Here is an 18,261-nt window from a genome sequence, read left to right as displayed (position 1 = left end):
CTAATTCGGAAGGAATGTCGGTGAACCAATGAGAAAAATCAAGTCTACTTTAAAACCTTATTTGCCCTGTTACCTGCCAATTTGTGGTGTTTGTAGTTGTCATAATTAACTGTAATAATTAACAGACACATCCAGACCTAACTGTTGAACCTGAGCTGACACAGTACAAAAGCCTTATCATTTTTAAGATACATTTTATAATCAAGGAGCATAATGCCACTCTGAGGACTTGATAGTGCATAAAACCCAAACCATGGCCAGTGGTTGGACAAAAAATATTAATAAAAGTGATGTACAAAAACATGTAAAGATTAGATCGCTATGGCAGCAGATAACGTTAAGACTGTTAACTACTGGAAAGCATGCTTTTATTTAACAGGTACATAAATATTGATGAAGTTATTTTAACATAGGTCACAAAATAACTAGCCTAAAACATCAGCTTAAATATCAAGTCAGTCTAGCAAAAGGAAACATTATCTAAAAGTCTTTTTATAAGCAGCACAAAAAACAGCTATAATTGAGGAACACTAAAAGAGGGTGTTCTTGAGCGTAATTCTAGCTAGGAATTGTAAAGATATGTAATATGAGAAAAACGACTCCTTTATTTATGGAGCCACATTTATTCCTGAGATGTACCTAACTGTATTTGATTTATACAATATAAACCGCAAGTGAGCACATACATATAAATTATTCTCAATTATACAAATATATTATTTTAATTTACAATAACCATATCTGTAGTTGATATGTGGAAAAACAAGAACACTGTATGAATGCATAATTTCTAGTTCAACAAGAGTTTTGTTTCAAACAGGAAAGGGTCTCTGAACTACAAACCTTCCTAAAGAAATACAGTGCACTTGAGAGTGGGGTAAAGTAACTCAAAGTCAGCATTCCCAGACATAAGCATGTACTGGGGTCAGGTTTCTGTGAAGGAGACAAGTTACCCATCAATTAAAAAAAATGACTGTGCTTGTTTGCAATAGCCATCAGCAGTATCTTCAGCCAAAAAGGAACAACATCAGCATTTTAGGTTCAACAGAATAAACAATAAGCAAAACCTCAAGTACTCAGTTTTACTGGACTCAGTTTTACTAAATACAAGGACACCTTTGCCACTTGACAGCCAAGGGGATGTCAGTTTTGTATTTCAGTGAACAACCACCACCCGCCCTGGAATATAGACTGGTTGCTACTCCTTGAGTGCTTATATTTGGCTACTGTCTCCCTAAACACCAGTGAGTAGTTAATTAATAAATAAAGGAACAATGACTTGCTCTAGTTCCTAATCAGAGCCAATTAACAAATACTGAAAAGTAGTGCTTTAGGTCTTCATTCTTCAAAGTCTGTGTTAAGAAAGTAATAAAAAAAACTATAAACAATGACTAGCAGGAATATAAAACCCTATTAAAAAGTACACCGTTTACCCAAAAGACAATAATCATTCTCACTTTCTTTCTGATGACTATTTTAAGTGACATGATTTTTCAACACCAGCTTGCAATGCATAGAGACAAGTATCACAATCACAGAAAAATCTGAAACTTTTAAGTGTCCATTACTTTCTCAAGGCTTTATCAAATCCTCATAAAACAAGTCTTTCACAAATTGGGCCTGATTCACACTTTTGGGAATTCCTGCAAGTTAAATTTACACTCTAATGCTTTTTCCTCTTGTAATTTAAGAAAAAACAAAACTACACTGACCACCCTCTTAAATTATATGTTCTTCTCAACATATTGACCCCTTGGCCTTTATTTCACCCTTCTTTCCCACAGTGACTCAGGACAGAGAAAGCCAGGTCAGTATTCTCAGAGGTTTGCAAGAACTATGCAAAGCCTAGAGTAATGCTGACTATTGCCAATAAGTGACCCAGAAGAGAAGAAAAAAAAAAAAGTTGAAAATTGGAAATTTAAGGACATGTATCTTGCCTACAGTTGCCAACCCTACAGTTTGTTTCTGGTGGGGTTTTGTTTTGGTTTGGGTTTTTTTTGTTTGCTTGTTTTGTTTCTCCTCTCCTAAGGAAGGAGAGGATAGATCATGGAGTCCTTGCATCAGAAAATGCCTACTAGTAAGGAACAAAAAATTAAGCAATTACAGCCTTTACTCTTTGCCATCCAAAGCAAGGATACAGAAAGCTTTGCGGCAAAAAATAAACTGTCCACAGAAGATTCCTAACATTCCTCTTCCATTACAATAATATAGACTTCAAGATGTTCCACAACGTGAACTATAGCTTCGTGCGGTACAAACCGGCTAGCAGAAAAAGTACATTCTTTGTGCAGTTAAAATGGATTAGCTTTAAAACTAAGCAGAAAGGGAAAATTTAGGACTCGCTGCTCTAGTTCCTCGGTTGAATGTTTGGAAAGTTCATGTTTCATGAGCCTTTAAGCAGAGTAAACAGTATCTCAAGCCTGCAGAAGACTGTGCTTGAAGAAGTCTTGCAAACGTATCATACTGGAAATTTCTGCTTGCAGTAGTGAGGTATTTGCATAAGGACTAGCTCTTGAAATCTTGAAGGAGCCCTCATCCAGTAATCCTAAATCACAAAGGCATTGAGAAAGAATAAGTCTCTGCTCAGGGAACTCCAGCAGCAGAGCAGATGCTCAGCTCTGCTGTCACACTGCAGATGCAATGGACGCCAGAGAAAAGGAGCATTTTAAACTCAGAAAAATCCTCCCTAAAGTGAAAGTGTCCACTTGGAATACAAAGCATACAACTACATTATGCCTACTCCAGAAAAATGACAAACACAGCCCTACCCACAAATAGTAAGTATCAAGCAAAGCCTCCTACTATTGACTTTATTTAACTGGATCTTCCTAGAGTTGCAATTAATCCATAGGAATTTTCCCAGTTTCGCGGTTAGCAGAGACTACAAGTGATTTTATATCAAGTTTGTACAGTTGAAAAAAAAAAATTCAAATCCACATACAGAAACATAAACCTAAGATTCAGAATACCATCTCCTAACACTGAAATCCAGGTATTCTAACAAACAACAACAACAAATTAATACGCACTTTATTTATTTGGCCACATTCTAAAGACAATACTTACCATGAGTACAACTTATCCATGGGCTCAAGATATTACAAGTGTCACCATCAACTGCATGCAATAGCACAATGCATCAGAGGTATCTCCAATGCACTTCATGTACTTCCATTATTTCAGAAGAATAATTTCTACTGCCTTTTCTTGAGATAGACTTGACAGCTCTGTGTTTTCCATTGTGCACATGACTTTATCACTTAATTTATGCTTTTAAGCTTCTTCCTTCGTGCTGTTTTTACCAGTGCTGCTTCAACTATTTCAGCTGTCCCTTTAAACTATAATTTGGCTACTGTTTTCTTTTTTTGGTACATTACTAAAAGCAATGAGGCATTGCATATAATTAGGACTAATTAAGTTGTATGGAAACTAGTAGATTGTTCTGCAAGGAAAAGCATGTAAATTTATAAATGACTCTTTTTCCATAGACATGGCAAAGCTCCCAAAGCTGTCTTGACATAGAGGAGATAACATTGCAATGGCCAGTATAAAAATCAAAAAGCTCACAAGATTCTGAAAGCCTCTGCAAATCTCAATTGTGCATAATAAAAAAAAATTAGAACTAACAGTGGTGAAAGCTTGGATGGTCTACTCCATTTCTAGAGTTCATAAGAATTTATTATAATATTATTAAGACTGCCAAAAAAAGCAACATTTCCTGTTTGCATTTTTTCTTTTATTTTGATTTTGGTTGAATTCGGGTTTCCTGTTACAGCTCAACTGACTTTAACCATAAAATACTTTTCAGCTCTAAGTTGCTACCCTGAAATCATGAGACAGTTTGGCTACTATGAATCCACAACCTTGGCAAAACTGATTTGTAGAAATTGATACAAATCTCTTCTGTAACTTGCTGAAAAATAATCACCAAATTTAAAGTGTCAGAAGAAACATTTTGGTTTAGAATAAGACAAATTGGCTTCTGTTGCCTAAGCTGTCACAGTGAAACATTTACCAGCTCTAACTGTGCCAGCATGAGCCCACTTGATCACAGATTGAAGACTTTTCTCCAGAAAAGAAAACTATTCTTACATTGCTAGAGAAACAGCATCAAGGAGCATGCTCAAGCACCAAGCCCTGTGTGGATGCTCAGGCAGCTGCTAACCTCTACTTTGCAGTAATTAACTAGTTCCTGCCAGAAAGTCACTAAGCAGGCTGTATTTGAGCAAAAGAAGCTGGTAACATACTGGCTTGGACCTGGTGTCCATCTGGGGCAGTAACTGCCACTTACAGAGAAAGTACTGGAGTCATTAGAGCACATAAAAAAACCACACACCACACCAAAAACATACAAAACCAACACAAACCAAACCTGAATTAAAAATTACATAGTAACTTGCCTAAAAAGGTCTCTGCCTCCTAAACAAGCGTCTTCATCGCTTCTTCTGTCCTCAAAAATGTTGGAATACTATCCCTTCAAACTCAAAGTTTAAGTCATGAACTACTTAAAAAGATAAATAGCCTGTGCATTTCTGAATCTGAACTAAAGAGGTACAGCCCAAAAACCAGAATGTTTGAGATTACTACATCAGGTAGGAGTTATTAATACAAGAGACAACAGTGAAAGATTTTTCTATTCTATAATTAGAAGAGACTATAATGTTTTAACTTTTGCTGATCTTAAACTCCTTTGCAGGGTATAAAATTACTTGGACATTGTCAAGAATGAATTATTACTCCTTTGATTATAAAAATCATCTAAAAAAGGATAAACTACAACATAATGTTAAAAGCTAGGGACTTTAAAGTCCTTCAGAATAAGCAGCTCTGTCTGCAAGTTTACCATTATCATCACACTACCAGGTAAAATTGATCTACCTTCAAGATATGAATAGTATCTAAATTATTTTTAAATAATTTACAAGATATTAAGATGATCAGTAAAAAAGAACAATACCAATACCTCACAAAGTGAATACTCAGCTGTACTCAAAGCAATAATCTTAACACCTCTAGTGTTATCTAGAAGATCACAATTTATTTTATGGTTGCTGCTTCTCTCTTTGGAGTAGAATGACGCAAATCAATGATGACTGCTGTACAACCCGCAGCTCTACATCATGGTCCTCCAGTTTAAATCTTTAATATGGAAATCAACACGCATTGAGGCATCTGAATTTGCTTTTCACTGCAAACAGCAAATGCACTAGTCCTCACTGTCTTACCAGCGCCTCCATTCCAGCAAAGCAGATCTGATCCATGGAAGTGGCTCTGACATGCGCAGCAGGTCTCCCTACTCCACACATCACATGGAAAGAGGTCAAGTCTGGGTAGGTAAAAAAGTGTTTATATCAAGGCCTACACTAAAACATGAGCATTCAGCAAAGCTCTGCTCCCTCTGAAACGGCAGGTTAGAAGAGGAGGGAAGAAGCTGAATATTCCCTGGGCTGCCGCAGGTTTCCAGCTCCCCATGCCTGCTCTTGCTCATGCAAAGTGGCAACAGCCCCAAGTCTGCGCACCAGCTGCAAAAACGCCAAACGTGCTCCAGTCAACCTTGATTCATTACGCCGCTGGAAGGAGCGGACCAGAGCTGGTGAGTGGTTTCTCCTCCTCTCCTCTCACAGAACACAAAGAGGGGACGGGAAGCTGAACAGAAGCGCCAGGAGCAGCTCCTCTCGCAGCAGCACGTCCGGCCAACGCACAGGGATATGTTCCATGTGCACGTCCAAAGCTACTGGACTTTTATAATCCTCTTAGTCACGTCTCTGTTCGCCTCTCAGGTCCCAAGATTTCCCACTTCAAAAAAAAAAAAATCTTTCCCATCTGTCTGAAAAACTTGGCCTTTACTCCCTCCTACTACAGCTCTGGTCTGGCCAGCCTGCCCGGGCAGCCGTGTCAGTCTTTCCCTATTAAAATATTCTTGTAAATATGCAATTGATCTATCACAAGAAAAAAAAAGTAGATGTAATATTTTACATTTTAGTTGGCCTGAATTACATTCTCAACTCAAAAGACCACTAACAATACTCAGCTCTGTATATAAATACAGAAATACACTTCCAACTAGATACGGATACCAGTTTTTAAAAAACAAAACAAACAAAAAAACCCCTTAGTTCAGGTACAATTGATCTGTAATCAAAGTTTGCATCCTTCAGGTGGTTAAGTCACCTAAAACAATACTTAACATCCAACAGAGTACTCTTCTAGCACTCACTGCTCCCAAACATTTACAAGAACACAGAATATAAAGTTTTGTAAACGTTTCAATATAAAGTTTTGTAAACGTTTCAATATAAAGTTTTGTAAACGTTTCAATATAAAGTTTTGTAAACGTTTCAATATAAAGTTTTGTAAACGTTTCAATATAAAGTTTTGTAAACGTTTCAATATAAAGTTTTGTAAACGTTTCAATATAAAGTTTTGTAAACGTTTCAATATAAAGTTTTGTAAACGTTTCAATATAAAGTTTTGTAAACGTTTCAATATAAAGTTTTGTAAACGTTTCAATATAAAGTTTTGTAAACGTTTCAATATAAAGTTTTGTAAACGTTTCAATATAAAGTTTTGTAAACGTTTCAATATAAACAAAACTTTACAATAAGCCGACCCTACTTCTTTCACAGCTTAAGCGATTCCTCATGTTTCAAACACTGGAATGACGACTTTATTTCTGCCAAATCTCTGAACAATCTAAATATGTCACCGAAGGCCACTTAAAGTAAAAAACCTGACTGCTCCTAAGCAACCCAGAAAACATCCTTATATGTTCGATTGTTCAGTGCATTAAAAAATTTCACACGTATCGAGAATCCACGTATTCTGGACTCTAGTGATGGCAATGTCTTCCACACAGAGGGAGGAAAGAAAATTCTGCAGGATATGTTAGTATTTCAAAAAGGAATTCCTTATAAAGGACTAAAGATTTGATCAAATTTATTCACTGTTTCTGCACATGGAACAGATTAGAAACAGATTATCTCTTATCCACTCCAGAAGTAAATTTACTAAGGAAAAACAGCACTTATGTTTGTCTTATTTAAAAAAAAAATGTACTAAGATTCTTTTTCACTATATGAAAAAAAAGTATTCCATATCCAGAGTATTTAATTCAATGCTATTTTAACTGCTTTAACTGCATGTAAACAAAGGCCATTTAATGTAATTTACTATGTCACCTTCTATACACTTCTCACCACTTACACATTCAGAACAAGTCTTATATTCTTTGATGTGGATCACGATGAAACAAAGTATTTCCATGTCACATAAGGATAACATACATATGTATCCTTCATTTGAATTACATACAAATATATATCTGTTATTTAAATATACATATTACAGACACAGAGATACGATTTTAAACACCTCTTTCTTTTCTTCAAGTGATTAACCTGGCACTCATCATGGTTTTTGTAGCGCAGTATCATCTTCTGCACAGGAGCTACCTTACAACACAACATCGCTTCTGGCTTAATTACACTGCAAACATTTCACCAGATCCCAGTGTATATTCCCACAAGCCATTCAATTATCTTACCATACAGGTCACAGGGAATATCTTCAGACGAAGATCTGCTAAAGCTTTCCGTAACATTAAAAATGCATCACTTAATTGACCTAATATTTATTTTGGAATTACAGATTTTGTTTTTTACATTTCTCAAGATGCTTAGTCTTAAGTTACCAATCTCCTATATTCAACTGCCATCAATTTACTGTAGGCACAGTCTGAACAGAACAGAGCCAACAAAAATAGATATACTCAAAGTCCTCCATTCACAGAGTTATTGGCAATAGGGAAAAAGGCAAATTTAAAGGTTAGTTTAAACCACTAATTCAGAGTGGTAATACAGATTCCTAAAACCAGACTTTACTTAAAAAGGAAAAAAGTATCATCACCTGTAAGGAGGATAAAAAAATATTTTATAAAGAAAAAAGGAAGTGGTGAAAATATATATAAAGTCACAGAATATCTGGTAACCTCACCATGAGACTTTATAATATCAATGCAATTAATTTTTAAAAAATATATAGGGAGATACTAATAGCACAATTAGATCATACAACAGAAGGTTTGTGCATGCACATATTACATTAAGAAAACAATAATTTATGTATATCATAAGTTCAAAAGAACTGAATCAGCACCTTTTTAAAAACTAGGAGAAATCATTAGTATCAACACTTTCTACCTCCAGTTATCTATTAACATTGCTTCTTTCAGGCCAGATTTACTTGGCTTCATGCTGATTTTCAGAGGTGTTATACTACAAACTGTTTAGCTGAATTTCCTTATGAAAATGTTACAAGTTTTCCTCACAAAGAAATACAGCATAATTCCTTTCCAAGAAGAAAGTTTAACCTGACAAACACCATAATCTGATCTGTTCCATAAGCAGCAGAATATTTTTGTTTTGTTTTGCCAGTCATCTCATTGCTAGTAAAAGCAATAAATCTAGCTTCTACAGATACATTGTACCAAGGGAGAAATAACACCGCCCAATCTTTTTTTATATATTATATACTTATTTCACTTGAATGAACTAGAATGTGGCCTCATTTTTATTTTCCTTGGCATTAATTTTTATTTGTAATCTTTGCTTTCAAAAGCTCTGTAATATTCCAGCAACTAGAGCAAAAACATCCTGTGGCATTGTGACTCCTACAAATAGAAGTTATCTTTACAAGTTAAAAAGCTTTATAGAAGAACTGAGAGACCTAAAAAAAAAAAAAAGAGACCATCTATAGTTTCTTAAATAAAGTGTTGGACAGGTCTAAAAAAACAAAGAAAAAAATCCAAAACAACCAACCACCTAAATTATAAAATCCTTTCTGTGGGACAGGGGAAAAGAGTGCCTATAAAAGCCACAGTATTACAAAGAAATTCTTTGGTATCTACAAACCTGAAGCCTCACTAAAACCATACAAGCACAAAGATTACTGCTTATTTTTCCTCAAAAACAATTTTCACAGACCTGATTCATACCACATAGTTTTAGCAGAAAATGGAACTGACACCCCGCGAAGCCTCCCAGGCCTGGCCCACACAGATGTTCGGCAAATGGAAGATGGAACCGCTCATGCTTCACTTGCATCTACACACTCTCCCAACAGGCAAAAAGCCTAAAGAGGAACGGAGAGTCGCTTTTTGCTTAATATTTGAGAGAAGGCTTCTCCATACAAGTTTATCAAGTTTTCTCTGCAAGGAATATTTTTCACAAGGTTTATGGTAACCTTGACACACTAGGCAAGTACTGGAGTTGCACGGGAATGGGGAATCTGAAGCCACGTTGGGGCTGGAACTGCACAGACCAGCTCCTGTCTCCACAAAAGGGCTCGACCGTCAAATCGGGCTGGGAAAAGAAAAGCAATTTAATCAAGGTCTTAAGGCAGCTCAGTTGAGGACACTACTTCTAGTCCAGTGACATTTTGGTTGGGCTGCATCTGCACCTCTCCAGAGGTGGTGTATCAGCTAAAACATTTAACTACATAAATACATATCACTTAGCTGCTAACTACAGCTTTAGAAAAATCTTCAGCTGCTTGCAGATGGTGTCTGTCCTGGCAAGTGACCTCTCAAGTGACCACACTGCGCTCCAATAGTCCTCAGCCTCTAATAAAATGGGTCAAAATCTGGTCTTTAAAATTCTAGGGAACACCAACATGGATAACATTAAAAAACCCCTAAGCATTAAAAACAGAAGCTTTATTCCACAGGACTCATAAAACTGTTGATGCCAAGATGCCAAATTCACGAGCCGCAGCTGCTGGCAGCTGGCCATTTGGGAGGCAGGCAGAAGGACTGGAAACCTCATGCCTTTTAAATGCAACATCTATTTTTGTCTTTCTCAACACAAGTGATACTTCCATAAATAGTTCTTAAAACCCCTTACCCTTGAAAGAAAAGAACGGTAAAGAGCCAGTTATTTCTTGTTTCTTCTCACTCACACATGCAAGGAAGAGACTCCCAGGAAGGGTACACTGAGCAACAAGTTTTTCTGCGGTTTATACGACAGAATCCAAGCAATAGAGATAACATAACTGTGCCCCAGCCTAGGCTGCATGATGAAGACTTGTTTTCACAACTTGCCATCAGTAAGGACAGCAGGACACGGTGTAAAGCACAGCATGGGGTCCATGAACCACACCACTGGAACCGGCAAGGCCACTCCAGCCCGCAGTCACCTCCCACCGCTCCACCACTGAACCTCCAGCTGGTTTATCCAGTTCCTTAAGTGAACCCTGATGCCTCAGTTTAAGCTCCGGCCGTTAAGATTAAAGATTTAGGAAGTATTAGTAATTTTTTACCTGTTCAAGAGAACCACAGCTAAAAGATGCAAAGGCAACCTAAATAACTTTTGACTGCTCTATCAGTGTTTTGTTTCACTGACATGACACTAAAAAGCATCAATAGGCATAAGAAATCTGAGGTTAAAAAAAAAAAATCTAAATCCTGCCGGGACTTTTTAAAGTGGGAGGTACAGGCCATTTTTCCCCAGCAGATGTTTCTTGCTGCCCTGGGGAAGGCAAACTGACCTGTATACTCAGTCACTATTGTATCAACCCCGGAGTACATTCCAGGATGCAAAGAGCCATTCCTAATACTGGTGTCTGATCAAGCATTTATCTAAAAATGTGTATCTATAGTCCTATTCAATACATAACATTAATAAATATTATGCTCTAATATTACAGTCTAATATTAGATTTAATATTTTAACTCAACAATTGAAAACAAAAAATTAATGTTAAGCTTTGTAGTTAAGAATCCTTTGACTCCTTTACTCTCCAAAAGAGAGACCTCCAATTCCACCATCCATGCTCCCTGCATTAGCATCAAGCACTTCAGGGAGGTGCCCGCTCATGTGGATCTCCCAGAAAATGTATGAGCCCTTCTCCTGTAGTTTGTCCTGCAGGCATATAGTGCCTGTGATGTGCCTTCCTGACTCCTGTGTCCTGGTTTCTATTACACTAGAGATACATAGCCAGGATAACGACTAGAACAGACCAGTGTTGCTACATGCCCATCAACCTCTCCTCATGAAATCTGGTTTGCAGCAGAAAAATTAAACATAGTTATGCTACTAGGCAAGTGACTCACCTATTCAGACACCTAGCATTATCTCTTTTTGTTCTCAATCCCATATCCATCACATCCATCTTTTCTTGAACAGCCAAAGAGTTTGTCCCCCCAGTATCCAAAAACTACAGTTTTACATACAAACGTGAGAACTTGTTGAATACTCTTCAGACTCTATTAGCTAGAGAGATGACAAAAGAACAGCAGAAGGGATAAGGCCCCATGTTTTCTATGAGGATCACAGTTACTCCAATAGCTCCACACACAGAGCGACCTGGCAGAGAGCTGCTATCACAGATGAGCGTTCCCTCACAACATCAGTGAACCTTGAACAGGAAATTTTTTTGAAAATTATTTATTCCTATTCCAGTAAAGAGGATATCGCTGTAGACATCTTTACATAAATCAGCTATAAAAGTTACTGAAACATGAAGAATTACATTGCCCCATGCAATACAGTCATACTGATCTGAACCAGAGACAAGCAAGCCCCATCATAAACCAAAAATCAATACTGATCAAAAATTACAGATATATTCAAGGAATGTTTCTAGTTGCTTAAGTCAAAATTATTTTTAAAACTACCACTGATTAACAGGTAGCATCTTAAAGAAGAAATTCTTAAATCAAGTACTCATTCCTTCAGCTACAAGAAGTACATGCAGTTAATAAGCCATCTGAACTCCAACTCGTGTAGGCATATTAGTTTTTATGCTCAAAGTTCATGAAAGCCACTAATGAGTCTTCATGGTAAGGTGTATTACTATAAAAAAAAGCTAAAAAAAGCTATTAGTTCCTCAACACAAAGGTTTGAAATTAAAGAAAAGTAGCATATTTCATTGTTTGACAGGCATAAAGCCAAGAGCCTGAAATAAGTACTCAAAATAAGACATATTTTCCAATGGAGGTAAAGATTACAATATAACCAACAGGAATGTGCAAGCCAGCAATACTTAACTTAGCAGCTCATGCCAAACCATGATAGTCCGTTGTACTACTTAAAAAACACTGAAACTTGAGAAAGTGGTATTATTACAATTGTTAACAAAGGAATGCAAGAACATTTTTAAACTACAAGTCACACAAATTCATTTCATGTATTTATTTTTGTAGAAATAGACCATTCAGCACTTTAGGGATTTGAAAACCTGACAAAGAATTTGATTTTTTTTCTACTACATGCAAGTTAAACACCAAATGTAAATGCTATTAGAAAGGTTCCAGTTTCCCCACAACTATGTCCTTGTCCAGGTTATGCTGATACATTGCAAAGAACTAAAAAAAAAAAGCCAACAGAAATCTCACAATTTAGTAGAAAAAATATTTTCCTCCTCTAGGAAAAGAAACTGTGTTCAGGTCATACTAAAATGGCGTGTGATAAGATATTTGAGTAATAGTCTAGTCAAAGAGAAGACATACTTCAAATCTCTTCCAGCTCCGACAGAGACATGGGGAATTCTAAACACAAATATAAATCAACAGCATTCTGAGTACTTTTAACTTCAGTTGCAAGCAAGGTGCAGCAATTATTTGAAGCATGACAGTATATTTAGTTTTATCATTCTGATCCCTGCCACCATCATACACACCAAAAAAAAAATCCAAAAGAGAAGTATTAATTCCTGCTTACCCATTTAAACACAAAAACCCAATATAAATTTAACACAGAGTTTGCTATGCCCACATAGAAACCACTCAGGACGACCCTACTTAAGTTACAATTGCCTATTACACAGCTAATTCACTCAAAATCTATTAATTCCTTTCTTCAGAGTCTAGCCTCTAATAAATCTATGTTTTTTAGCATTCTCAGCAGAGGCCTTGATTTCCTAGAACATCTCCATCATCTTCAGTAAACTCAAATGCAGGTGTTTTTCTTCCCCTCCATCCCCCCGCAAACTTTGCTTGTCACATTTATCAACTTATCATTCTCTGTAGTTGAAACAAACCAGCCAAGAAATGTAAGAGAAGTATTAAAACTACAATTTCCCACATAGTTACGCATTAAGCAGGGAAAAAATACTTGTTTAAAACTTGTTTAAATAGAGCAAGTTTCACATGATGGATCAGCAAACAAAATAAATCAGTTCTCATTCAAGCATCAGGACTGGGCATTGCGGAAGTGCAGCCTTGGGATTGGGACATGGCCTCAAGGGTGACCCTCAGGCAAAGGAATTAACAATTGGTTTGCAGTAGATCTACGGTAAATAGGTTTCGCCCAGATTAAATTGTGCCCCACTCGGTCTCAACAGATCCTGCTCTGGAAGATGAACCCAACAGCAGACAGGGTACTCGTGGTGCTGAGTACTCTTCAGAGTTTCCTGAGCGCATAGGTCTGTGCTTTTCTTCATGTGTTTGGTTATCAATAGCCAAGACAAATGCTGAATTACCTCATGAGAGAAGGAGAAAAAAAAAAAACCACCACCATGCATAAAACCACTCATGAAAGTCTCTAGATCTCAAAATTAAAATTACTCAAGAGTCCCCAAACCGAATGTTGATGCATTAAAAAAAACCAACACAACACACACAGAATAGAGAAAACCTGAATTTTAACAGCCACACAGCTGGGGTTTTTTTGTTTGTTTTGTTGTTTGTTTTTTTTTTTAAAAAAAAAGAAAGAGCCACAGGCATCCACACCACAGGCATCCACACCACTGCTAGAGTCGGACTCTTCTTGAAAAACATTGACATGGATTTGTTTGGGTTTGTTTTAACCCAAGTACTGTTGTGTGATCTTACATTTTAAAGCCGCAAGTATTTGAGCGTGTGCTGTACGTACATCTCATTAAAACCTCCAAAGTCTGTTAAAGCAGGTAATGTAGAAAAAGGATTATCTGAAATCCACTGGCATAATACCTTGTAGCCAAAAATAAGAGACATCATTCAAGAGAAAAAGGTGTCGCATTTTGTTTTCATTTTATTGTTGTTTGTTGGGGAGGTTTTTTTGTTTTGTTTGTTTTTAAAATGCAAGGCCAACTGGGCTAAATCTATTGATGGCTGTGAAATTAGCCTTTAGATTATACTTTCTGGACAGCTTCACTAAGTTTAGTGTTTTGCATTTTTGTAATAATACTCAGCTGCTATGGTAACAGGCACTCAGATGTCCCCTAAATCATTCCACAGTATTATCACCTCAGCATTCACCAGAATTTACTGCAGAGCTGATAGGGTTACTATCAAATACCACCTTCTGTCACTGCTGAAAAGAATAGCTGATCAGTTTTATTCTTATTTGCCTCCTGGAAAAAAAAAATATATTCTAAAGGGATCTCTTCACCAACAAACTCTGATGAAGACATCCAGCATAAGGTAGCTTACACCCCACTGCGAAGACAGAGTAGTTTATGGAACATTATTCCAATCATCTCTAAGAAAGTAATAAAACAGTCATGCAAAATAGTAGGACACAACAAGAACATAATAATTGCTACGTTCAAGGTTTTTAAAACAGCTTTTGCATTTTCCGATATTCCAAACAGGAGGGAAAAAAAAAGCTCTTAGAGCGGCTCCCTCTACCTTTCATTTAACATTTATCTTTAGGCTATTCAGAACCAAACTTCAACACACCAAAAATACTAAAACAATTATTTTGAAGCAGGGGGGGGGAAAAAAATACCAGGAACACTCTCTGACACCTCAATTCAGGCTTGGTTTCTGCTTCAGCTACAACTGGTAGCAAACTAGCCACAGCATCTCTTTCTTGAAAGAGCGCTACTCAATGTCTTGAGTCACAGAAGCACCACGCCGAACGCCGAGCTGCTTCATATTCTTTCTACTCCTGATTGTTTTTTCACATTTCACCATCAGTACAGTAAACAACAGATGTTGACTAGCAAAAAAAATAAGGGATGCCCAAGCAAGAATGAGAACATTTCCCAACAGGTTTCTTCAACAGATGCTGTTTCAAACTTGGCTTTAAAGACAACTGAACTACAGATGACATATTCTCACTTTCCCATAATATAAGAAAGCTATGATGAACGTGAGAAGAAACTAAGTTTTTAAGCATTTAAAATTAACTTTCACAAGTGTAAATATGCTCTCCAGCAGCCGGTAGAAGCAAAAGAAGAGCCTTTAAGCATCTAATATGAATAAGAAGCTGTATTTACACCAGCTCAAATTAAAAAAATAAAAAGAAAAAGCTTTGGGAAATCAGAAATCTGGTCATCACCACCTAGACTACAGAGATGTTTCTCTTCCATCATGCAATGTCTATGTATTTGAGGAACTCCCAGTGAAGGATCTGGTATTAGAAACCATAGGAAACACAACCCTATGAATTGTCTAACAAAAGTTAGTTTCTGGAGATGGCACACTGCTTCTTCTCCATTGTTCCTTTCCCACTAGGGGGAGTCAAAGTTTACACTCCCAAAAGACAGCAAAAAAAAGGGGGGAAGGAAGAGGTTAAAAAATAAAATCAATTTTGGCTTGTAACCAGCAGCATAATTGACTCTGAATTTCTGGGTACCAATTTCAGATCTGGCCTTCACCATGCTCTTCGTGACACCCGGGCAGAGCTACAGTGCTTGAGGTGTTCGACAAGAAAAGAGTAAGTAAAACCTGCCTTGTAGGAAGTCAAGAGGTAAGATGAAAACTTGTAAAGTACAGAGAGGAAACTGAATGAAAGTGATAATGTTTAACAATTTACAGTTTTCAGATAAAAAGGACTGTTACGTTGGCCTCCTGCTTCCTAACAAGCACTTTTTGAGCCAGAAAGTTTAGCTTTTCACACAAAACTGTTTATTACTAAGTCCAACACTTGCTTTTTCTTCACAAAAAACGGTAACTGTCTGATGTAAAAACTCCTCAAACCATCACCTGAAGCATGTGTGTGCTAGACTGGACACACAGCAACCTCTCATCAAGAAGTAGGCAGCATTCTCTTTGCACTTACTCACTGTACTCTATCAACCATTATGATGGTCAAAAAAACCAAAAATAAGCAAATGAAAAAAATCTCACGTTTTGACACTGGGTACTACTGGATGACAACTATACAGTATTTGGACTCTGTTTAGGAGCTTTGTTTACCTTCACATGCTTCCTACCTCAGGCAACAGAAGGAAGGACTGTGTGTGGGATGAGATAATGGAAATTTATTTTGCTACTAAAGGAAAATTTTAACGCAACCTTCAATCTTCTTACAGTACTCTGTAACGTTTGGCCCTTTTTCCTACCACTTCATACACAGCAATACTTTTTCTTTTCATTACCCACGTTTTTAGTTTTAAGACACTTTGGATGAGCACACCTTTATAAGTAGTTGTTGCTGATTATGAGACTTCTGTTTCTCCAAATTCTTTCCTCTTTACTGCATTACATAATGAGATTTTTCTACTAGCACTGAAGTATTAACTGATTAAAGATTAACTCACCCCCAGGAGAGAGAATCTCAATTAAAAAAATTCCAATCATTGCAGCCACCAAGTCAAACCACAGCTCTTCAGTGGCTAACCCAGCTCACCCGCTCTGCTCCTCCACGGCCGCTTTGCCAGGGGATGGTCAGGCAAGCTCCGTAAGTGAATGAAATGCCTTCCATGCCACACGCCACAGGAACAACAGTGAGATATTTGCAGGGGTCTATTTGTTTTGAAATTGTATGTAAATATGTGAGTTACCATGCCAAGTGTTAACATTGAATGTTTACAAAACAGTCATCCCAGAGGAAGGAGTATGCTGCTCCAAACCATCTTCATTTTCCCTTGTTGATGCAAACATGCCCTGAGAGCTGACACTGTAAGATCTGAAACTCACCTCCATTCTCAGGGGCTCTTCAGGGCAGAGAGCAGGGAACACCCCAGGGGAATCACCCCACTCAGCAACATCCTCAACTGGTTTAAATCTATTAAGCTGCTCTTTAGCAACAAAACCCACAATCGCTACTCGGGCTACTTTGTCAAAAACTGCCTACGTAACTTCCACTGAGAGATAATTCAAAACATACTGGGATAAAATATGTAGTCTCAAAAAAAAAAAAAAAAAAAAGTAAAAAGCAGAGCCAAAGGCAGAGCAAGCCCTAAGGCACGGGCTGTCAGCCCTCCCCTAGCCGGCCCGCTCCCCCGGCCGGCCCGCCCGCCCTCGGAGCCTCCCTGCCCGCTACGCGGCGGCCTCGGCCGTTCCTCGAAAGCCCAGAGCCTGAACCGCCCGGACCGTGCGGGGATTCGGTGTTTTTAGAGAGAAATTTCGGAGAGCCCTCGACCTGCGAAGCCACAGCCCCGCGGCGCGCCGGCTGCCGCTGCGGGAGGAGCCCCGGCGGGGCTGGGCACCGGCACCACCCGCCACACCGGGGCCGGCCCGGACCCAAGCGACATCTGCCGACCCGGGGGTGCCCCGCCAGCCGCTCCCCGGCCGCGACACGGGGCTCCGCTGCGGGGGAGCGGGGCGCACAAGGAGCCGCTTCCCCCCGTCCGGGGGAGGCCACGACGGCGCCGGAGAGCCCGGGACCGGCCCGCGGGGTTCCCGCCGACCCAGGGCCGCCCCTCTGCGGCGACAGACGGGCTGACAAGAGGACCCCGGCCCGGCGGCGAAGCGCAAGGCCGGACCGGGCGGGCCGGGGACGCGGCCCCCTGCCCTGCCCTCCCCTCCCGGGCCGCCGCTCCGCGCCCCCCGGGGACCGCCGCCGCCTCTCCCCGCCCTCACCTTGGAGCATGGCCTCCAGTTTCTTCCTGTCCACCCGGAATCGCTCCTCGCCCCACTCGGGGCTGTGCAGGGGCCGCGGCGGGCCGGCCGAGTCCTCCTCGGAGCCGGGCACGGGCGAGTCGGTGCTGCGTTCGCTGTTGGAGCCCGGGTCGGAGAGCGGCTGCTGCAGGTACCCGCTCAGCGGGTCGCACTGAGCCGCCATGGCGCTGCCAGGCGGACCCCGCCGCCGCTCCGAGCCCCACTCGGCCGCCTCCCCGCGGGACGCTATCTGCCCCCACAGCCGCCCCCCCGGCTCATCCCAGCCGCCGCCGCCGCCTGCCAGAGTCCCGGCCCCGGCGCCGCCGCCTGCGCCCGCCTCTGCCTCCGGCTCCCCGCCGACTGTGCGCGTCCCCGGGCCGGCGGCGGCGTCCGCGGCTCGGCGGCGCCCCCAGCCCGCCCGCAGCCCGCACAGCATCTCCGCCTCCATTGGGCCGCCGCCGGCCCGCCGGGGAGGGGCCGGGGATATCCCCGGCCGCGGCCCGGGAGGAGGGGGC

The 18,261-nt window shown here is 39.8% G+C and overlaps 1 protein-coding gene across 1 annotated transcript in view; it reads right to left on the bottom strand.

Annotated features, from left to right (window-relative positions):
* BICC1 (BicC family RNA binding protein 1) overlaps window positions 1-17,971 on the bottom strand; it is a 105,193-nt gene extending 87,222 nt beyond the window's left edge. Inside the window, exon 1 of the mRNA XM_065639390.1 lies at window positions 17,729-17,971. Coding sequence (XP_065495462.1) covers window positions 17,729-17,930 — 202 coding nt within the window. The 5' untranslated portion in view covers window positions 17,931-17,971. The remainder of the gene's footprint in view (window positions 1-17,728) is intronic.
* Between the last annotated feature and the right edge of the window lie 290 nt (window positions 17,972-18,261).

Source organism: Caloenas nicobarica, chromosome 7, assembly GCF_036013445.1.
Source record: "Caloenas nicobarica isolate bCalNic1 chromosome 7, bCalNic1.hap1, whole genome shotgun sequence".
Taxonomy (NCBI): domain Eukaryota; kingdom Metazoa; phylum Chordata; class Aves; order Columbiformes; family Columbidae; genus Caloenas; species Caloenas nicobarica.
The sequence above is the reverse complement of the archived record's forward strand: the minus strand, read 5'-3'. Positions and strand labels throughout refer to the sequence as shown.